This window comes from Eublepharis macularius, chromosome 1 (assembly GCF_028583425.1).
Source record: "Eublepharis macularius isolate TG4126 chromosome 1, MPM_Emac_v1.0, whole genome shotgun sequence".
Classification (NCBI taxonomy): domain Eukaryota; kingdom Metazoa; phylum Chordata; class Lepidosauria; order Squamata; family Eublepharidae; genus Eublepharis; species Eublepharis macularius.
The window spans coordinates 37,834,891-37,857,300 of record NC_072790.1 but is presented as its reverse complement, the minus strand read 5'-3'; the positions used below and the strand labels follow the sequence as shown (position 1 = coordinate 37,857,300).

General features: G+C 44.2%; 1 protein-coding gene across 5 annotated transcripts; it reads left to right on the top strand.

Annotated features, from left to right (window-relative positions):
* The first annotated feature begins 81 nt into the window (after positions 1-81).
* Positions 82-22,019, top strand: MRPS31 (mitochondrial ribosomal protein S31). 5 transcript variants are annotated; one of them, XM_054997091.1, is made up of 8 exons: positions 2,939-3,068; positions 3,448-3,507; positions 6,448-6,747; positions 8,336-8,491; positions 14,225-14,368; positions 17,337-17,413; positions 19,199-19,342; positions 21,152-22,019. In XM_054997091.1, exons 1-8 carry the CDS (start codon positions 2,986-2,988, stop codon positions 21,409-21,411), a joined length of 1,224 nt encoding a protein of 407 aa, XP_054853066.1. In that variant the 5' UTR covers positions 2,939-2,985; the 3' UTR covers positions 21,412-22,019. The 5 variants fall into 5 exon arrangements, with proteins under 5 accessions (XP_054853090.1, XP_054853066.1, XP_054853056.1 ...); XM_054997081.1 differs by having other exon boundaries at positions 2,939-3,074; XM_054997115.1 differs by lacking the exons at positions 2,939-3,068; positions 3,448-3,507 and adding an exon at positions 82-232.
* The last annotated feature ends 391 nt before the right edge of the window (positions 22,020-22,410 follow it).

The window sequence follows — 22,410 nt, the reverse complement described above, 5'->3', positions numbered from 1 at the left end:
GAGGAGCTCGGCCTGGGAAGCGGAACTGGGTAGGCTCTCGGGGCGTCGCCCAAGCCAGCCCCGCCGGTCGGGGAAGCGAAGGAGCCGGGCTTGGGGCTCAGACGGTCGGAGCGGCAGCAAGCAGCTGGAGCGCTGCCTTGGAGCCTGGGCAGAAAGAAGGCGGGAGAGAGCGCTGCCCCGGAGCAAATGCGCCATGGGCATGAAATCCGCATTTGCCACAAAGCGCACCTGGGTGGGCAACGCTTTTTAGCCGTTCGGTTGCAAAGGGGCAACTGGAAACACACAATCGCACCGAGATTTGGGGGTCAGAGAGGGAGGAAAAGCCCGCTACCTCCATTCTTGGATACAGATCTTCTTGGATAAAGGAAGGAAATGGCTCTTCCACTCTCGAGCTAAGCGACACGGTTGGATGTTGCGCTATCGTTACGCAATAGCAATGATTTGCTTGCCCGCTCGCACAAGACAGTTCCGTTAACTAATGACTGCCCTAGCGCAACAAAGGAGCAATAGCCAGCAATGGGTGGGTGCTAACTTGCTAGCAAGACAATCCAGCAGCGAGCGATTGTGTGTTCGCACCACGAGGATCGGACAGTATTTAACGGTGTTGGGGATGCAACCATTCGTTCTGAATGGCTTGTTTTTATGTTAGGTTGTTATAATAGTTGGCATAGAAATATCTTGAATAAAATTAAGCTCCTCGCTCTCATAGCGTGGACTGCTTGCTTCAAGTTGTCGGTATTGTTCCTCACCAATACTGTGAATTCATAGGAAGCTACTCTGCACTCCTGAGCAACACTTTTACAAGTTCCATTAGAATGGTTTGTAATGTAGTGCAATGATGTGAATTGTAAACCCAGTTTAAATTGGAGGCCTTCCTTCCGCACATCTCTTATTTATTTAATTTCATTACTCAGCCTTTCTCCCCAATGGGGACCCAAAATAGTGATCCAGCAGCAATAGCGACATCATTTTCCTCTCCTCCATTTTACCCTCACAACAATCCTGTGAGGTAGGTTAGGCTTAAACTAGGTTGCCTCTCCTAAAGTCTTGCTGGATTCTTTTAATTAAGGATTCTCAGTAAAATGAAAATATTTTTTTTACTGTTGGGCAAGATGGGAGATGAAGCCTGTGTAGCAACTAACATTGTGTTTACTGTGCTTGTTACCCAAGTTATTTCATATAGAACATTTAACAGTACAGTTCTATAGAGAGTTACTCCAGTCTAAGCCCCTTGAAATCAGTGCTGTATGATTTTGACCTCTTGGTGTCAAGTATGAATTACAAGGTTAGTGCATGGCTGGGATCCCAAGTTCCTGTATATACAAGCTTTTCTGATTTCCAGTTATTGCTACTTTTTCTGAAGTGGGTGACAGCTGCAGAACCAGGCTTTAAGATCAACTTTTGGGGTGAAGGAAAGTAAGAAAAGATGCCCCAGAAACAAAGTATGCAGGAGCTCCATATACTCCAGCAAAATATTTTTTTCACTGTTGTATTAATTTTACAGAAGGTGCTTTACAAGATAACAGTTCATGACACCATTGTGCATTAAATGTATCTGAGTCATTTCAAAGTGATTTGGACTAATTACTGAAACCTTTTTAAAAATGTCTATAGTTGAACCAAACGGGAATGTTATTAAATGTTGATGAACCTAGATTAGAATTTAATCCAAACGTTTTACTTCCTTATGTCAATACATGAAAAGGCTTTTATAACTCTCATCTCTCGGTGGAACATCAAACTTGATGTTCCTGAAGTTCCATTCAGAGGACATAATGTTTTCAGTAAACACAGCTCATGATGTGACAGGCAAAACATAAAGGAAAAGATTAAAATACACTAAATTCTAGTGCATTAGGGTTTTAGAGTCTATTTACATCTTCTTTGGGGCTTGTTAAATCTTTTATTTTACAGCCTTCATCACCTGCCCTATAACTCCATGTCATCCATGGATAGATGAAGGAAAGAGAGAGGGAGAAAGGAGGGAAAGCGTGAAGAGTAAGTCAGTAAGAACTAATGCAAGTACAGGAAAATCAGAAATAAAACTAATGGATGAATTTCTGCCAAATGGAAGAATAACTTTCAGCAGCCCTATGCAAAGACACTATTTTTTCCTCAGTGAACTCCACAATTGCTCCCTGTGTGTCTTTCCATTCAGTCAGTAGGATTTTAATCTTTTGTCACCCTACTTCAGAAGGAAGTGTTGTCTCTCAAAAGCTCATACCCTGAAAATCTTGCGGGTTTCTAAAGTAACTGGTGCATGTTCTACTACAGATCAACATGGCTGTGTACCTGAAACTATCTCCCCATAGCCAACTAGCAACTCATATGAGCTGGGTACACCCTGTTTATTAATGTGTTTACGCACAGACTATCCATTCTTGCCCTGGAGTCTCTCGCCCAGGTGGGATTATCAGGGTCCCTCTCTTTGGTTTCAGCACTGCTGCTGCATAAGCTCTTTCTGAGTATTCATTTCCTTTACTTCCACACATGCACCCACAGCATACCGGTACCAATCTTTTTGCCACCAATAAAAAGGTTGTTTAACCTAAAAGGTATCATAGCGCCCATAATGGTGAAATAGACAAAGAACCAGTTTATTAAAGGCAAAACGAGATTAATCCAACTTCATAACTTTATGCCACAGCTCTAGTTAGCTTGTGGGGTTCCAAACTCTTCCTCACTTCCAGTCAGCCTCACAAACTAGAGCTCTTTAAATGGGCGGGCGGTCCCTCCCCCCGTCCTAACGAACGTCTCCTTTTCGGTCCGCCCAAGGTCTCCAAGTGAAATCTCTTCCCACTGGCGCAGAAATTCGCTTTCCATTTTTGAGGAGGCCTCTTAGCCACGGAACCTAATATTCCGGTTTGTGTGCAGCTGTCGGACGGATTAGAGCGACGGGACGCGGCAGCGGAAGTGCCTTATGGGCGGCCAGTTACAGAGACGCGCAGGCTGGCTGCGGTTTGGTTCTTCGTTGCTCCGGGAACCATGTGGCGAGGGAGCGTTTTCGGGGCCGAGAGCTTCCGTGCTTGCCTTCGCGCCCGGCGGGGAGGCCTCGTGGCTCAGGACAGGTACAGGTAGTGGTGGTGGGTAGCAACCCTGTGCTCAGGTCGGGTGGGCGAAGCAGAGAAGAGGGTTGGTGACATGCTAGGAGTCATCCTCCTAGGGCTGGAGTTGCCAGCCTCCAGGTGGGGCCTGGAGATCTCCTGGCATAACAGCTTATCTCCAGACAAAGGAGATCAGTTCCCCCGGGGGAAATGGCTGCTTCGGAGGGTGGACTCTATGGCATTATATCCCGCTGAGTCTCCCCTGTCCTCAAGCTCCGGTCTCCCCAGGCTCCACCCCCAAATCTCCAGGAATTTTCAAACCTGGAGTTGGCAATCCTACCTAAGGCAGAGTGTCTCACTGTGGGTGAATAACCACATTATTTCCTTTTCTCCCCATTAACAGGGTTCAAGGCTACTACTTGGCAACTCTTGCTTTCAAGGTCAGCCAGCTTGCATGTAGTAGGTAATATGAAAGATCTCTTCCCGAAATCCTGGACCCTGATTAACCAGCTGCCAGTCAGTGTAGGTGACACTGCCCTTGACAGGCTATTGGCCTGACTTGGTATAAGGCAACTTCCTTAGTTCATTGGGGTATGGCAGAGTATATGCTTTGTATGCAGAAAACCCCAGGTTCGATTCCCGGCATCTCCAGTTAAAAGGATCAGGTTGTAGATGATGTGAAAGTCTTTCTACCAGAGATGCCTGGAGAACTGCTGCAAGTCACAATAGACAATGCTGACCTTGACATACCAAGGGGCTGATTTGGTATAAGGCACTTTCTTGTGTGCTCAGCTCTTGGAGGGTGTATCTGTTGTAGTCTTCCTCTCCCCTGCTGTATTCCCTGTGGGATGAGAGTGCTTTTTTTTAAAAACAGAGGTGTTCAAAAATATGTGTCAGTTAAAGGGATAGGGACTATAGGCTTTACTGCTGTACTGTCTGTTGCTGTAAGTATGCTCCTATTGAGTAGTTTCCATGGTGTTTTAATATATCAGTCTTAGAATTACTTATGCTCTGTTTCAGCATTTCTTCAGCGCTGTATTGGATTTCTGCTGGTTTTAAATCTTTGCAGATTTGCATTTCTGTACCTTATTACATTGTTTAATGCAATGTTTTCGAAATTGACTGTACTGAGTCACACTGTGTAAGCATCCTTGAGCTTTGGTGAGAAAGGTGGACTGTAAATAACATAAATAATAATAGTTTTGGGCCTGATTTACCCATACAAGAGAATGAGGTTTTAGAATGGACTGCAGGTTTTGGAATGGTGGTTCTTGGTTAAAAACTCCTTGTGAATTAAAAAAACCCAGCACTGCAAGGAAATGCGGGGCGGGGAGGGGGAGATACACATGTATAAGTGGATTTGCCTTCCACCAAGTCAACCTGTTGGTCTGTCAAGGTCTGCATTGTCTACTCTGATTGATGATGGCTCTCCGGGGTCTCTGGTCTTTCAAATTGCCTGCTACCTGGAAATGCTGGGGTTTGCACCTGGGACCTTCTGCTGCTGAACCAGGAACCCGCACATATAATCTTTCTCCTTTGCGGTGTAAGTTTTTAATGTAAAGAAGGATTCAGAACTGGAATATACCCCTTGTGGTGGTGTAGTCTAGCACCTCATTCTACCACCTCATTCTACTCTAAGTGTAGAGCAGGCCTTGCAGAAAAGACCCTCCTTGGCAGGGAACGCTCAGTGCAGCAGGCTTCTGAAAGGAACAAAGGAACAGGGGTGAGTTTGTGGGAATGATTAAATATCTGCAGCAACATCATCTAGCTCAGGCACCAGAGTTAATGTGTTTTCACGAGCAGCAAGATTATAATTGTACTTAACCTGATACTGCCTGATTGTGGGAGCACTCCTAAGCCAGTCTACTCAGACATAAACCCCATCTCATTCGGCGGGGCTTACTCCCAGGAAAGTGTTCTTAGGATTGCAGCCTGTAGCTCTTTTTACTTTCATTCTCTCCCCCTGTTTAATCAAGTCAGCCAGTTATTGATAGGGCTAATAACAGTAACATGAGTTCTTACTCATTTCTTTAAAAATGTACGCCTTACCTTTCTCTGCAGTAGGAACCAAAGCTGCTTATGACATTGCTTGCCCCCAGGGGCATAGACTTTCCACTTTCCCGGGGGGGAGGGCAGGAAAACATTTTCATAAAAACTTTCTCCTGCATTGTTTGGCACATATATTGTTGCTAGTGTGTAAATCTTGCCTTCCAGGAGCCTGATTTTCAAAATAATATATCTTCCATCAGAGTCTCTTAATTCTTCTGTAGCATTTATTTGTAAATTGTTTGTATAAACTGCGAATCCTTTTAAATTTATAAATTCTTAATAAACACAAAAATACATAAGAGCAAAAAACAGGAACAAAGCCTCAAAGAATCATGGAAATTGTAATATGATAAATAGGAGGGGTGGACAGTCCTGTGCTTCCTCTGCCATTATAACTGAGTCCCCCATATGAGTTTGTCATTGTTTGCCCCTCCTGGCCAAATTCAAGGGGGCTTGAGCCCCTCAGCCCCCATGTAGTTCACTGGTTGCCCGGGGGGGCTCAGCCCCCCCTGGCCAAATCCAGGGGGGGCTCGAGCCCCTGTCCCCCCTGTAGTTTACACCTATGCTTGCTCCTCTTCTATTTTATCATCACATCTACCCTGTGAGGAGGGAGATGGATGTCCTTAGATCAACCAGCAAGTTTCATGGCAGAGGGGGATTTGAATCCGAGACTCTTAGATTTTATATATTGTCGAAGGCTTTCACGGTCGGAGAACGATGGTTGTTGTGGGTTTTCCGGGCTGTATTGCCGTGGTCTTGGCAGGAACGTCAGGAACTACAATGCCAAGACCACGGCAATACAGCCCGGAAAACCCACAACAACCATCTTAGATTTTAGTCTGAAGTTGTAACCACTACACTAGCTCATTTTGTATGTGCTCTAGTTAAATGGTAGGAGGAAGATTTGATACCTCTTTGGGAATTCTTTGCATTGAAACTAATTAGAGAAAACTAAAATACAGAGATTTGTAACAACGAATGCACATCCTTCATATTACTGACAAGGGTCTTCTTAGTTTTAAATTTGCTAGTTAAAGCTTTAAAGAGCGAAGGATGCTGTGGAGATCTAGTACCTGGTAGAGATCATTAGAGCTGTAGCGTTACTGCAATAAGCCATACCCAATATGTTATAAGGCCACTCTTCCCTGGAATAAAATAGCAGGTACTACTTTTCAATAAAGGTTTTTCTTTGAAAAGATGGCATCTCTATAGAACAAAAAATTAATTGTAGTTGCTCAGTTAAACTACCAACCCTTTCATTTTTGCAGTGGTAAAGTGTTTAAGAAACTGCATTGTTAAAACGCAAGTACATACTGAAGATGTGGCTGTAATGATACCTATTATCTCTTTTCAGTAAGCAGTGCAAGAGTTTTGGCATCTCTGCTGTCTTCTGGACTTCAGAAGATGAACGGCACACTCCAGTCAACGATATTGATGAAAAGACTGATGAGAGGAATAAGAGGGAAGCCATGGAAGCAACTGCAAAGAAGAACTTGCTGAATGTCCTTAGTGAAATGAAAGTAGAAGTGAGTTCAAAGAAGACATTTCAGAAGTTGAAAGCCCAGAAAATGAAGGATAAAAAAAAAGACTTGCCAGAACATCTGGAGAGCACAAGCAGCATGTTCCAGAAAGCTGCAGAAGACAAAGCTAAGAGGTAAAGTTCTAAATGCAGATCTTGTATTCTTTGGGGGGGGGGGTGCAGATTGCTGGCAGTATGGATAATAGAAGGAACATCCATTCATCCAGAAGTGTAATGAAGAATGTTGTCAAAGCCCAAACAAATGGAATGTTTGATAACAGAGTAGAAATAAGGCACTTGACAGACACTGCATCAGATGGAATAAACTTGTGGCAACTTAATTTACATCTGAATGGCGATGATCCTCTGTGTAGCTCCCATTGCCACTGTGAATGCAGAGGGGAGCTGGAGGGCTCCTTGGAAGGGAATCCCCCTCCATGACAAAACCCTGCACAGCCTCACGCCTTCCATTGACTAGTGGTATGGGGCGGTGGGAAGGAGGGTGGCTGCTGGGGCTGAGGCAAGGAAAATGAAACCGATGTATGTGGGGCCTTCAGAAACGCACATCTTCCCACCCACACTGCGCAAAGGCATTTTGCGATATTTTCTGAAAAGATTGTATCAGATTAGGTTTGGGAAGGATCACAGCAAAGCAGGGGAAGACTTGGAAAGTGAACAGTTAGGGGGATAACATTATGTGGATCCTCTAAAAAAAACAACAACCCTGCTATAGTCTGCATGACAAACCAGAACAAAGCCCCCTCGAGGAAGCAACCCTAGCTTATTGGATGAGGGCAGTGCTGCTTTCAGCAACAGGATTCTTACAGGAACTGTGCAATAGCCGTAGTTGGCAAAGATCTAGTAAAATGAAAGTTACTCCTAAAAGCCATTGGTTAGGACCTTGCCATTGTTTTGGAATACGAGGAATGAGATCCAAGCGCATTAAAATTTCTGATGAGATTATTTTCGTATGCATTTTAAGCACTGATATTGGAGTTGTCTAGCCTGGCTTTCAGATGAGAGGCCCAGAGAAGCAGCCTGGTCCTTGTTTGTGGACGCATCTTCTCCCCATATATTCCCCAGAGGATCCTCCGATCGGGAGGAAAGAAATTGTTATCTGTCCCTGGCTCCAAGGAGGCCCACCTGGCCTCGACTAGAGCCAGAGCTTTCTCAGTCCTGGCTCCTACCTGGTGGAATGCTCTATCGAGACCAGGGCCCGGCAGGATCTACTATCTTTCTGCCAGGCCTGTAAGACAGAGTTGTTCCGCCAGGCTTATGGCTGAGGCTGGGCCTTCACTGGCTGGAGGCTACACCTACCCCCCTCCCTATGAGAGCTGCCCACCACTGTTCTGAAGCTGCTGCTATGTTCAACTGTACTGTTGCATTATTTGTAATTAACTGTATTGCTGCCATCAAGAAAAAGAGTGCTGCTGTTTTTTATAGTTTTGTATGATGCTTTTAAATGTTTTATATGGAATGTTCTAAATGTTTTAATTGCTGTTATCCACCCTGAGCCTGCTTGCAGGGAGGGCGGAATACAAATGCACAGAATGAGCATCTAGATGTGAATGTGGTTCCCAGGAGGCCAGCGATGGTCCCTCTTCTGATATCAAGTCACCACTGCAGCTTTTCCATCTGATTGTTTTCGTGTGGCTACTAAAACTTGGGGAACGGGATCCAGACGGGACGGGCCAGCCCTCCTCACGCTTGTTCCTTCCAACAGCAAGCAGCTCGGTCCGGAGCTCGTTGCAGCTGCCTCTGCTGTGGCCTCTTCTCTGCCATTCGACAGGAAGAGCACAATTTCAGAACTGCTTCAGCTGCTCAAAAAGCAGAAGGATGTCACTGAGGAGCGCAGAAGAGGAGAAGCCACCAACATAAGGTCTGCAAACGTAATCCCATTCCCACAGCGATCTTCGCCACGTTGCTGCAGTTCAAGTCCAGAGAGCAAACAAATGCTGGTGCTTGCTTTGTTTTTTGTTTTGATTTTTTAAGGTTATGCCCTCCTTTAGAACCAGATCATAGAATATTGTGGCTTTATTGTAACAGTTTAAATGCAATCAGGCATCTTTTTTATAACTTTGCCTCTTGTTGTATTGTCGAAGGCTTTCACGGCCAGAGAACGATGGTTGTTGTGGATTTTCCGGGCTGTAAACACTGTGACACTGGGAGATCTCTGTCTTTGGTGCTACAACTCTGAAGATGCCAGCCACAGCTGCTGGCGAAACGTCAGGAACTACAATGCCAAGACCACGGCAATACAGCCCGGAAAACCCACAACAATCATCTTTGCCTCTTATTGTCTTCACACAATTTTCCAAAGAGGCAAGATTTGAACAGCAAGATTTGAGTGCAATGGCACCTTCAAGACCAACAAGATTTTCATGGTATAAGTTTTCAGGAGTCAAAGTTCCCTTTGGTATCTGGTTAAGTGAGCTTTGACTCTTGAAAGTTTATGCCCTGAAAATATTGTTGGTCTTTAAGGTGCCACCGGGCTCAAATCTTGCTTTTCTACTGGAGACCAACACAGCTGCCCACCTGAAAATATTTGAACAGTAACCAGAGTAGCTTTGACGCGTGCTTTAAGACCTTAGGATAGATCCCACACTTGTCTTGAGCTTTCCTAAGAGCATGTTCCCCATCTTCCTCTGGGTCTGTAGCGCTTCTTTGGTCTTTCTTGGACCTTTATTTGCAGAGGACTAGATCAGTCCTTCAGCACCTGGAGAGGAGGAGGAGGACCCCAGCAGTATTTTGGAAGGTGGACCTGCTTTGGGGGAAGTTCTTTCCTGTTTATAGAGCAGCATGAAGTTAAAGATAAGAATCTGGCAGTCAGTACTTACCTATTTTCTGCGTTTGGTCATGAATGTTGCACTGTTGGCTTTTCTCAGTCTGCTGCTTCCAGCTAACGTCAGTCCACTTAGACCGAGAGTATACAAAAACACATCGGGCAAAATGTAATGGGGGTATATTTGCAATAATGCACATGAGGAGATTTATTTGAGTGTTGTATAGTGATAGTTCTGGAGGATTTTAGGTTGGAATTTAATTTGTGGAATTATAAAATGCTTTGGTGACAAGGTATCTGAGCATGTATCTTTTTAGAAACCATTAAGTCTGTCAGGACTGTCTGTCAGCAGGCACAAATGGTGGCCTCCACCTCTGTGCAATGATGATGTCTGTACGGTGCAGACTTGCAGAGGAAGAGCCCATGCACACGTCCCCCCCCCCCCCATGAACAGCAACTTTCAGAAGACAGTGCCACTGATCATGGGGAGGGGGTGTATAGGCGGACACTTCCATCACATGTTCACACTGTGCAGATGACCCAGCAATTGCACGGAGCAAGCTCATGCCCATGTGAGGAGTCGTTGCTTGGACGGGTCATCTACCCAGGACTAGATTATATGTGCATTCACTTGTGAACAGGGCTAGTGACTCTTCCTCAAGTTATCTTGTGCCCAAGCATGCACAGGAGTCCCGTGGTACCTTGCGTTAACATTTATATAGGCTTTAATTTTCATAGGCCAGTATAAATTTCATCAGATGTGTGCATGTGATACGTGTGTGTGGGGGGGGGGAGATAAAAAAACTAGTTTTGTGTTTAACGTGAAGACATTTAGGATGCATCATAACTCTCAGGCCATTTAGGATGCATTATGGCCTAAATGGCCATTTAGGACATTTAGGATGCATCATAACTCTCATAACATTCCATGGGCAATGTTTGCCACACCTCTTCGAGTTTTTCTTCCGAATTCCAGAACAACAGCGGCTGTGTTTAACTTGAAAGTTTTCTGCCTGCGCTTTTTCTGCAAGGGGAGAAAATTCAGAAGAGAACACTTGAAACGACATTGAAATCTGAAGGGGGAGTTAATCGTCCGGAATTCAGAAGAAAACTCAAATAGGTACGGGGCCAAACGTGGCAACAATCGCCTGTGCAAAGAAGGCCGGAGTTTTTTCTGATTTGTGAAGGAGCTCAGATTTGTAGCATGATGCCCCAATTTCCACCCCTTGAAAAATCTCATATATATGAAAGAAAAAAAGTTTTGTAACAAGACTGCCTTGCTCTTGAAGTCGTGGGGCGGGCAGGAAGCATACATATGCAGTGTTGCTTATACCTAGCATTCTGCTTACACTGGGCCCTGTGCTGCTATGTGTACAATATTAACACACTTGTATATCTCCTGTCCTGGGATACGGGATCACTGCTATTATTTCATGAACATAATATGAACCAGTTCAACCACAATGTCAGCCGTGCAGATATTGCAACTGAACATTTTAACTCTGTTCTCAAGTCAAACATTCCTTCCAAAGGTCACTAACAGAGCCAGTCTTTCTTCTTTTCATTGTTTCAAGGAAAGAGTTCTAGGATTTCCCATATCTTAATATTAAAAATCTTTGTTGCTCCCTTTTTGCCCATGTTTTCCATTAGTTTCTGGTCAATATGTAGCAACTACCAAAAAGTTGTCTTGAACCTTCAAACAGTCTGTACCTGTTTACTGTTTTTTAAAACCTGTGATATAGTTAGCCTATTTTAACTCCCTTTGCCCAAGTTTAAACTGATAAAATAAAGATTTTTGAAGTCAGGCTCACCTTTTTTGTGGTCACCTCTAGCTGCTTTTTGCATCTATTATAGCTTGAATTGAGCATGGGGACTGGAACTCCCCTTGCTAGGAATCTCTTGCTAGACACATCAGTCAGCTGCCTTTACCTTCTTTGGTCCCACATCAATGGCTCACAGTTGTCCTTGTGATCAATCAATAACCAAGCTCCCCAATCTCTACTTCGGCAGTCTCGACATTAGAGTGCCATTCCTCCTCCGTTAGTCCAGTTTGATAGCCAATTCACCTTTCATGATTTCCAGACACTACTTTGTTAGTTTCAGGTGGGTAGCTGTTTTGGTCTGCAGTAGAAGAGCAAGATTCAAGTCCAGTAGCAGCTTAAAGACCAACAAGACTTCAGGGTGAAGCTTTTAAGAATCAAAGCTGCCTTTGTCAGATACAGAGAGCTAGTTTGGTGTAGTGGTTAAGAGCGGCCAGACTCTAGAGAACTGGTTTTGATTCCCCACTTCTTCGCTTGAAGCCAGCTAGGAGACCTCGGGTCAGTCACAGCTTCTAGGAGCTCTCTCAGCCCCACCCACCTCACAGGGTGAATATTGTGGGGATAATAATGGCATACTTTGTAAACCACTCTGAGTGGGCATTAAGTTGTCTTGAAGGGTGGTATATAAATCGAATGTTGTTGTTATTGTTGATATTACAAAGTAATACTTTATGTTAGCATTAGAAGGCCATGCTAAATTGCTGTGGTCTGCATTTCATCAGAATATTTGAGCGTTCCCCCCCCCCCCCTGGCAACGTCTCTAACAAAGTAATGAAATAAAAGCAGTCCCAGGGAATGTCTTTGGCTATTATTCTCCAACTGAAATGTTTATCTGTGAACAAATCCTTTTGTCCTCCTCTCACTAGTTTATTTATTTAGATACTTTATACTGTTCTTTTCCCCCCAATTGGGACAAAAAATTATAAAGAACATTTTCTATCTTTAGAACAATAACTCCCCCCCCCCTTGAGATAGATTAGGTTGAGGGCAAGTGGCTGGCCCAAGGTTCACCCAGGAAGCTTCCATGGCAGAGTGGAGATTCAAACCTTCCAGATCCAAGTCTGATGCTCTGACTACTATACCACACCGGCTGTTCATCAAACCCAACTGTCACTGTGTTTATGCCTATCTTTTCCCGTTTAACTAGGCACACCTCCTGGGGTATGGCATGCTCTTTTAACAAATCAAAAATACTGTCTCTGTTACATAGCCCTTACAAATCACATTCTCAGATAAGTTAAAAACAAACAGGTCAGTGTTGTAGTTCGATATGTTCTTGCATTTAAACAACAACAACAACAACAGGGCTTTCTGCCCACAGATCCCATTTTGGTTTTTTTATGCTTGCAGTCCCATTGTAAGACCTGCGGGTGTCACTGCTGTACAGAATCTTCACTCATCACCAGTTTGTTTTGCAGACGCAGGAAGGACTGAATGTTAAATGGGAATAATAACCGTACAGGGATTTCCCCCCCCCCCCACCCCAAGGGGTGGAATGAGGTTTCTCTCCGTGGAAATTGTGGCATCACGGCACACAATAAAATAACATAAAGACTGAGCTTCATTATAAATCAGACAAAATTCAGAGAGTCGATGTGTCCTGAATGGTTTCAAGTTAAACACAGTCCCTGTTATTCCAAGAAATGTGTGGATCGTAGATGCTTGTTTGGTCTAACAGCAGGATGCTTTTTTCCCCCTATAGTAACAGCTTAGTATGGAGGGGGCCTTGATCATCCAGCTCTGTATTTGGTTTTCCATAGGCCTTCTTGGGTTTCAGCTCAGAGGATTAGACTGTCCCCAAAAGTGGGGCTCACTAAGAGTATAGCAGCAACACCTTTCCTGACCTGCATAGCCCAGGCAAGTCTGATTTCATCAGATTTCAGAAGCTAAGCAGAATCAGCCTTGGTTGGTAAGTGGACGGGACACCTCCAATGAAGACCAGGGCCACTGTGAAGACACAGGCAATGGCAAACTGACCTCTGTTAGCCTCTTGTCTTGAAAACACCAGCAGGGGTCGCCGTAAGTCAGATGTGACTTGATGGCACTCTCTGCCATCACAACAACTTTTTGTTATGATGGTTCTCCATCGCCATAACAGCTTTCTATTACGGTGGTGGAGGGATCTTCTGAAGGAGGAAATGTGCTTTCTTTCTTAGCTTCGCTGCCAAATAAAGGACGTGTCATAAAGAAATGAAACTAGAGAATCCCTGCTAGACTTGAATGGTTCCTTGCACGAAAGCAAAAAGATAACATGAGGAGCAGTGATGAGCCCTCTGATAACTTTCTGGATCCACAACATATCCCTAGGGAATCGTGCTGCCCAACTTGCCTGGCTTTTGCTGCCATGCATGATATCTGAATCTGGTACACTGAGACCCACTCTAATTATTTCCCAGGGAAATAACGTTTTCATTGGAATAAGTTCAAAAGTGTATTTTTTTGTGTATTTTTTTCCCAAGGAGTGCAGACGAGTGTGTGTGTGGGGGGGGGGGGGGTTGTCAGAGGGTGGTCTGCCTTCCATGTCGTGATGAAGGCTAGATACGTGCTTAGTGTCAGAAGTGCAACTGGATGAGGTGCCTTCACGCCTAGATATCTAAATACTGTCTGGTTTCTCATTTCTTGGCCTGCATCCTAGACAGGGTTTTTGATAATCCCTGATGGATTGTTGTGGTTTCAAGGCTTCTCCAGCTCTCTGGATTACTGTTGGCTGAATTCTGTGTTAAGATGCAAATTGCTCCTTGCCATTGGAGATCTTAGAGTGAGAAGGCTGTCAAATGTATACTTATGGGGCGGGCGGGGAGGGGGAGACAAACCCACATGCTTTGTGTTCCACCTTGACATAGCTAGTTCAGAGGGAAAGAGGTGGCTACTCTCGCCCCTGAGAAAGATTTGCCGTTCCCTGCCTGTAGCAGGTTTTTTTTGCACATAATTTTTCATTGGCACAGGAGTATAAGAAGATGGCTAATGTATGTGCTGTTTAGTTTAGGTTTTTTTTTTTTTTTTTTTGCAGCAAAATAGTTACAAACATGAAGATTGGGAAAAAGCCTCCTACGCGGGATGCCTTCAGGGCATCTAATCAGATTCAGTTTGATGATGATGGACGAGGCTATATGATTGAGAAAGCCTTTTCTCGTGAACCTTCAAATCTTAAAAGGTACGTCTCCTCTGAGTTCTGCGGCATGGTTTGGTGCCGTTGGAAAGAGTTGCCACAGTGATAGCCAAATAGCAGTGGTTGTATACCGAACCCTTTGCTTAATAAAGATGGTGCTGGAGATAATGTGCGGTTTCCAGGGAATTCATTCTAAGTGCTTTTGTCACTCTAGCTTCTTCACTGACTGACTGCTGAGGAGGGGAAATGTATTGAACTGTTAATAATTTTGTAACATAGCTTGTAGTAGTTTGCTTATTTTCTTCAATATCTTCATCTTCTAAGTTATTATGACACTCAGTTTTTAAAATCCAATATGCATTCATGTTCCACGTTACTCTAGAACAAGTTGCAAGGAAACAAAATTTAAAAGGGGGGGGAAACCTCTTGCTATTTATATTGATTTACATACATGCTGATGGACTCTTTACAGGCCCTCAAAGCTGGTAAAAGTTGAAAAATATAAAATTCCAGATCATGGCTTTGGATTCACCTAGTGGACATTTGGGGCAGTAGTGGGGGGGGGGGGTGATGCGAACGTCACACTCCATGGACATAAATCATTCAATACATGGAAATACTCTGGATCCAAACACACAGAACAACAGTATTTGTGTGCACAATGTTAAGTCCAGCTTGGAGCTGGCGTGGCACTGAAGTTAAAGGTTTAAGCTAAAACAGACGTGGAAATAAGATTGTAGTGAACTTATCCCTGTTAGCCTTGGTGGTGTGTCCAGTGTAACTTTAGGATATAGAAGAAACATAAGTTACATCTTAGAAAGATTTATATAATGCCCAAACTGTCCATATTACAAGAACAAAACTTTCATTTTTTTAAAAGATCTGCTTATATTTACCTATTTACTCAGAAATAGAATATAATATGTTCTAAGGTCTCACCAATTTTGAAAAAATAACCATAATTAAGAATAAAGATATATTAGATCGGGTCCTGCAGATCCATTCCACTAGTAAAGAGTTCAGTAGCACCTTTAAGACTAACCAACTTTATTGCAGCATAAGCTTTCGAGAGCCAGAGCTCTCTTCGTCAGATGCATCTGACATTGGTTAGTCTTTAAGGTGCTACTGGACTCTTTACTATTTTACTACTACAGGCTAACACGGCTAACTCCTCTGGATCCATTCTACTAGTGTTGGTGCTTTTCTCCAGGGGAGCCCCCCCTGCCCACACACACACAAAGAAAAGGGTCTTCTGCCTGTGGAAAAGTCTCTTGCATTGGCCAGGGAGGGGGACTTCTGGGGAAAAGTGCCACCACTTGTGGAATGGATCCACAAGATTCAACCCATTGTCCAAAAACTATCTTGATTTCCATTCGCCAATCGCTGGAAGGCACGAAAGATCAAATAGCATAGAAAGGTACAAGAGGGATTTTCCTATCCAGCAGCAACAAACCAAAGTTAGTATGGTGTTTGGATCTATGCTATGTACTGGCGGATGAAGTTGTTGTAGGGGTTCTTGACACAATGTATGTGAAGTTCTCTGGGGCCCTGAAGCTTGTTCTAGAAATGTGAAGTATTTTGTCCTTGTCTGCAGATTCTTTTCTGGCTCATGACAGCAGATGCTGCTCCAGCATTGGCAAATAGGGCTCTGTTTGAAATCAGTGGCATCAACTGCTCTAGAGCACTGTTTCCCAACCAGGGTTGCACAGAATCCCAGGGTTCTGCAGACATCATCAGGGGCTCAGTGAGAAATCAAAAACATAGAGCTGGAAGGGTTCCCCAAGGGTCATCTAGTCCAATCCCCTGCAGAGTGCAGGAAATTCACAGCAATCCCTCCGTCCACTCCCCCAGTGACTGCTGCTCTATGCCCTGAGGAAAGCAAAAAACCTCCAGGATCCCTGGCTCATCTGGCCTGGGGGGAAATCCCTTCCTGGCCCCAGTGGCGATCAGCATTACCCTGGGCATATAAGAAAGGGTCATGAGAGCCTAGCTCCGGCTCATCCTTTCCAACCTTCCCTCTTACAATCTGCCTAAATTCATACTGGGTCATAGAATTATCATTGCTGTCAGGTGGCCATCTAACCTCTTAAAAACCTCCAGAGAAGGAGAGCCCAGCACCTCCTGTTCCACTGAAAAACCACGTTTACCCAGCTCAGGTAGTAATATGGGCTTGAATCCAGAGGTGATTTTCTGCCATTTAAAGTTGGGGTGGAGATTTTCACTGATTTCTCTTCCTATGCAGTCCTCTCTCCCCCCCCCCCCCCATTCTTCCTGAAGATTTCTTGTTCTCTAGGAGCCTCATTTTGGAAAAGACAGACGGCTGAAGGGGGTGGCGGGGGGGGGGTATTTTCTTCTAGCAGAAGTGCCTCAATTTGTAGAAAATGTGGAAGATAACACATGGAAGGAGCTGGTGAGTGTGTAGATCTGCTCAAGGATGACATAGCTAGATTTGGGTGCAGAGTCTGAGCAGCTCTGAGTGGCGACTCCCTTTTTCCTGCTCTGCAGGATGCAGACAAAATGGGAGTTTCTTCATATTCTCGTTCTAGATCTTGGAAGTACCTTCAGAGCTGCGTGTGTACTCTGTGCTCTAAAAAAAGAGAGATAGAGAATTAAAATTCGGAAAAAGGAGAGCTGAGTTCTGTAATCTGCACAAGTTAAGTGGTGTTGCGTTATTTTTAAGTTTGCATAATTTATTGCTAGACTAAGGGCTAAGACTTATACAGGTCACTGAATCTCATCCCCAACAACTGTTGAGTTTATTCAGCCACCATTTTGATTCTTTTCCAGTGCAACTTTACAGCCATAAGAGCTAGAAGCTTGATTTTTCACGAAAAAACGCGTGTGCATTTTGCCATCACGTTAAAATGCAGGCAAGGGTCTTAGTTTTTGTGATTGTACCTTGCGTACGGTACATGTAGCATCCTAAATAGATCCCTCATGCAGGACTTAATAATACCGAACTCCTGAATGTTGCAAAACTTCATGTTTCTCTTTCTCTATTTTTTAAACCTAGGAGAGGGCTGTATTTATCAAAAAGACTTAATATTTTCCCTGCTCCTCCTCCTGCAACAGAGAAAAGCCTTGAAACAGGTCAGTAGACAAAGCGGTAACAGAAAACCAAGTAGATTGTCTGATGTAATAAAGTTCACCCATTGTCCTGTGGAAGCAGCCTGTGTGCTGGAGAGGAACCAGATAAGTCAGTTTCTTTGTGGAAAAAAAATTGGTGCAGGGGTTGCACAGTAGAACAGAGGACTGGACTAATGCATGTGTGAAAGTTTGCTTGTCTACATACTGCCAAACCTTTACACCTGTGAAGGCCACAGAAGTGTTTTTTATAGTAAAACCAAGAGAGTTGCAAATTTTAATACTATTGTTTGTACAGTCGACAGGAGTGGGCAGAAATGGCATTGGATTCCATAGAAATGTTGGAACACCAGCCGCATAGATTCCAAAGTGAAATTTGTCTACTAGGCCCCTCTTCTGTTAACCCAGATTGGTTGAGTGCCACAGAACCTGCTCCTTGGTTCTGCCTCTGTTTTCTCGATTCAGCTTTTCCTGAGTGCCGCTCTTTCTGGTCCCGGACAGGTTGTCCCATTTCAGCTAAGATCCAGGCCCTCGTTTGTCACACAAACTGTATGACCAATCCATTCGATGCTTGACATGTTTTAGATGTGTTTCGAGGGCAGGATCCCTAACACTGAGGACTGTGGAGCAAAAGTTGTGGTTGAGGTGTTTGTTCGGGATGGTTTCCAGCAGGCCTCCACCCTGGAACCCTTTCTCCTAGCGTTTTGAGAAAACATCTGCTGCTGTTCAGGTGCTGCTTACATTGGTATATATTTAAAACGTTTTAACCGCACAATCGCAGCCAAAGAGTTCTGAGCATTTCCAGTCCACCACCGATATAGAACACAATTGCCCATGTTTTTTCAGCCTTTTCAGTGGTTCAGACCTTAAGTTTACAAATAAGGTCTAATAATTGGTGAGCTTTTCTGGGCTTTTTAATTGGGAGGGGGGAATATTTTATATAAGGAAACTAGATCCTAGAGTCCAATCCAGAGAAAGATCTGTCCATCCATACCAATGTGACAACGCGCTTCGGTCCTGTGGTGTTCTGTTGATGCCAGCCAAACTTGGGGTCATCACTGACCTTTCCATTCTTGTCAGAAATACTGAAGGGTACTATTGGGATTTCCACGAATCACCCTATTCTTCAGTATGATAAATGACAGCCAAATATGAGGATCACAAAGGGAAGTACTTTTTGAGCTGGGAGGCAGTTTGTTTTCATGATCGATCTGATACGGAATGGGCTTTTCTTTCAGCAGCGCAACAGATGTATTTATTTATTTATTTCATTTATACTCCACCTTTCTCCCTCTGAGGCGGAGGACGTCTTGATGGGTGATTCCCACCCTCTAGTCAGGGAGGCAGGAACAAATTTTCTACTTCCTGTCTTCCTAGTGGGAGTCACCTTTTCTTTCAGTTTCAGTTTCATTCCGGCCTCGACAGGGAGAGCAGCTTCATCCGAGCACTGCCTGGTCTTTCATCTGTTTTTCTTCCTTTCCTTCACTTCTGCTTTCCAGAACCTGCTTCTTGCCTTGTTTACTCCTTTCTACTCTACCAGTGAGGCAGGTTATGCAGAGTGTGTGTGACTTGCCCAAGGTCACAGCAAGCGTCCATGGCCGAGTAGGGACTTGAACCTGCAGTCTGCTAGATCCTAGTCCTACACTCTACCCACTACATCACACTGTCTGTGTTTCAGAATTTTGAATTTGTTTCTGCTAATAAGGGTGATTGTGATATAATTTGTCAACTTCAGCTAACAGCAGTTTTTGGGCAACTGCAGCTTGTTGACCTTGATGTTTTTGGGCATAGTGACGGAACCGACCATTTGGGATGTGGAGCTCGCCAAAGAGATTGCCGCAGTTGGTCAGCGCCCCCCTCGGAATGGTTTTGAGGAGATGATCGAGTGGACAAAAGAAGGAAAGCTGTGGGAGTTTCCAATTGATAACGAAGCTGGTACGTGTCCTGAAAACATCTTTGTGTGTCCAGCTTTGCTTCCTACTCTGTGTGGGGGCGGGGAGTTGGTTTTTTTTCTGGGAGAGTCCAGGACTTGGTGCCTGAATGACATGAGCATAGTTGCTCTAGGGAAAAGCATACTCCCCACCTCGTTCTTCTCACTGAAACCTTCTCCCCCCCCCCCCCCCAAAGTCAGGCTCCTTGGCGTCTGTGGCCCAGGAGGAAGAGTGTGGGGATCAAATTCGGAGTCTGTAGAAGGAGGGGGAAATTAGCAAAGATCGCCTCCCTCTCCACTGTGAATAAAAAAAGCCATTCCACTGGAGGAGCTGCTGCTGTTGTGCGGATGAAGCATCGCTCCTGAAGTCTCGTACTGGTTTTGGAGACTTATTTTTGGCTGCTCTCATATTTTGTTTTTTCCCCTAATTAAAAGCCCATCCCTCACTATTCTAATAATGACAGCCACTAATTTTAAAAACAAAAATCTTCTCATTGGCATTTCCAGCCATTTGTTTGAGGGACAGAGAAGCTATCTTAAGAATACTCATCATCATAGAGAGTCATTCTTTACCTTCCACCCCTCCGAGAGGTTCAGTCCTCATGCTGTGACTCATCTGAAAAGTCCAAGAGCAACAGTCAGGGCTGGGGCTGCAGCTATCACGGCCAGGGCGTGCCCAGGCAGGCCAGGTTAAGAGCCATCCTATCTGAACACAGAAATGGCAAGAAACGAGCAACACTCAGGCTGGCTCCTGCAGTCAGCAAGCAACGGACGTCATTACTTCCTTGAGTGCCTCTGCCGCCACAGACCTTGCCCCAGCTCATGTGCTAAAGGCCATCAAGCCACATCCAGATGTGAATCAGCAAATTAGTCATTGTCAGGTTTGTGACTGATAACAGGTGGGAGCATAGTAGGTCACTGTGAAGCAGACTTTGAGTAAGGAAGAGTTATGCAGGAAACATGTTGCATTCCCAGTGATTTGCCTTAGACGGGCCAGAAATCTTCCCCCTTTTTGGGGGTGCATCATGCATTCCGTGTACCCTTCAGGATCTTCTAAAAGGGCCAAAGTCTGAGCAGGCGGAGAAGCATTCTGACACGTCTCGGACATTTTCTGTCCAGACTGTCATGTTACTGGCCTCTTTTGGTGACAGTGCTGTGCTGGAAGCTCTTCAGGGTAGGCAGATGGAACTGCCAATGGCGATTGGAACTGCCGTGCGTCTGAAAGCTATAAGAATTTAGAAAGTCCATCTGCCTGATGAATGACAGGATGAACTTTAAAAAAAATCTCTAGGTCTTACAAGCACCTGATGTGGGGGAAAGAAAACAAAATGGCTTGGAGCCAGACTAGAAGTTTCTGTGGGCACAAGGACTTCTGGATACACAGTGTGATTTTCCCGCTTCCCCTGGCAGCCTGAAACGCCCCCCCCCTCCCTGAAATCCTGTTCCTGAGATAATGCTAAGTTCGTTCTAAGTGAAAAAACTTGAATATAGACCACTTACGGTTTAAAACCTTTTCCCAATGAATGATCTCCCTTTGATGGATTGCTAAATTGTTTGTATTTGAACTGAATCTCTCACAGCAGGTCTAGTCAGTATCTATAAGAATTTAGTTAACTTAGTAACAGTATGTTTGTGTTCTTGTTTGTGTTCAGTTTTCAAAATGCATCTATTGACAAACACACAAAACTCCAAAAAAGCACTCCAATAGTAGGATGTGGTATATTTTGTACATACGTAACATTTGTCCTTTTCTGATCAAAGAGAGCTGGTTGGTTTTACAATGATGTAATCGTTATTGTGGTTGGCTTGGTTAGGTTTCGAAGATGACGTGGAATTTCATGAACACATATTTCTGGATAAACACTTGGCTGACTTTCCTAAGGAAGGACCAATTCGTCATTTCATGGAGCTCGTAACCTGTGGACTTTCTAAAAATTCATACCTGAGTGTTAAAGAAAAGGTGGAATATATTGATTGGTTCCGGAATTACTTTAAAGAAAAGGAAGAGCTGCTTAAGGAAATTGAAGCACATGAGAAGGAAGCTGTTCTTGAAAGAGAGAAGCTCTCGAAGTGAAAATGTTTTAATGAAAGAGAAAACAATGGACTTTTGTTGGTACATATTGAATAGTTGTACAGTCCAGTCGGGAAAAAGAGATGACTATATAAAATAATTTTAAAAGCATCTCAAATTCAGAGAAGAAGCTGGTTTGTAATTAATCAATACTGATATTGGCAAGCTTTTGTAATTCTGTTTCGGACAAGCTAAGTGAAAGTTTGTTTCCTTTTTCCCTCCGTTTACCATATTAGCACTTGTATCATATTGTTAAATCTTCCCCATTCTTTGCTTAAATACATTCGGAGGTGAAATGAGTCCAAATAAGTGTGTGGGGGGGGAGGGAATCTGTAATCTTACAAATTCTCATTCACGATCTGCCAAAACTTCAACTTCCATGACCATTTTTCTCCCTTTGTGAGATTCAGTTTATTTTACCTTTTAGCTTTCAGTGGAATTTACGTGGAAGTGCATCATAAGGCCAGACACGACTTCAGTTTGTGAACCGAACTTGTGGCGGTTTGGTAAATCTTCTTCCATAACGAAAATAGTTGTATCGTTCTTAGAAACTTCCCTCCTTTTGGTTCCTGTGACTTCCCAGTAATATTAATTAAACCTTATTTCAGGAGTACGTGTTTTTTTTCTGCCTACTGCTGAAAACACACACACTGCCTATCGGTGAAGACGGTGGTGTGCTGGCAAATAAAATGGGGGGTGGTGGTGGTGGAGGGATGTCAGACACAGATGGAGCATGCCGAGTCCTAGCAGGGTTGCCAGCATCTTAGGGATTTGCTCTTGGACTGGGCTGATGGCTGTGCAGGTCTGGGAGGGTAATAGGCATAAACCATTCCTGTTGACTTCTCCCGTGCTACTGACCGCAGCAGTTCTGCTAGTGCCTCTGTTGCTTGGGCAGAGAGATCTGGCCCTGGATGCCAAGGAAAATGGTCTGGTGTGCCACTTGTTGGCATGCCTGCCTACTTTGATTTAGCTTTGGCATACACCCACATCAAGTTAACTGTG

Bases quoted from the DNA above. Each gene is read 5' to 3' on its own strand.
- MRPS31 (XM_054997081.1), top strand. From the start codon at position 2,986: ATGTGGCGAGGGAGCGTTTTCGGGGCCGAGAGCTTCCGTGCTTGCCTT. The intron at 14,369-17,336 runs GTACGTCTCCTC...TTTTAAACCTAG, and splicing joins GAACCTTCAAATCTTAAAAG to GAGAGGGCTGTATTTATCAA. The intron at 19,343-21,151 runs GTACGTGTCCTG...TGGCTTGGTTAG, and splicing joins TCCAATTGATAACGAAGCTG to GTTTCGAAGATGACGTGGAA.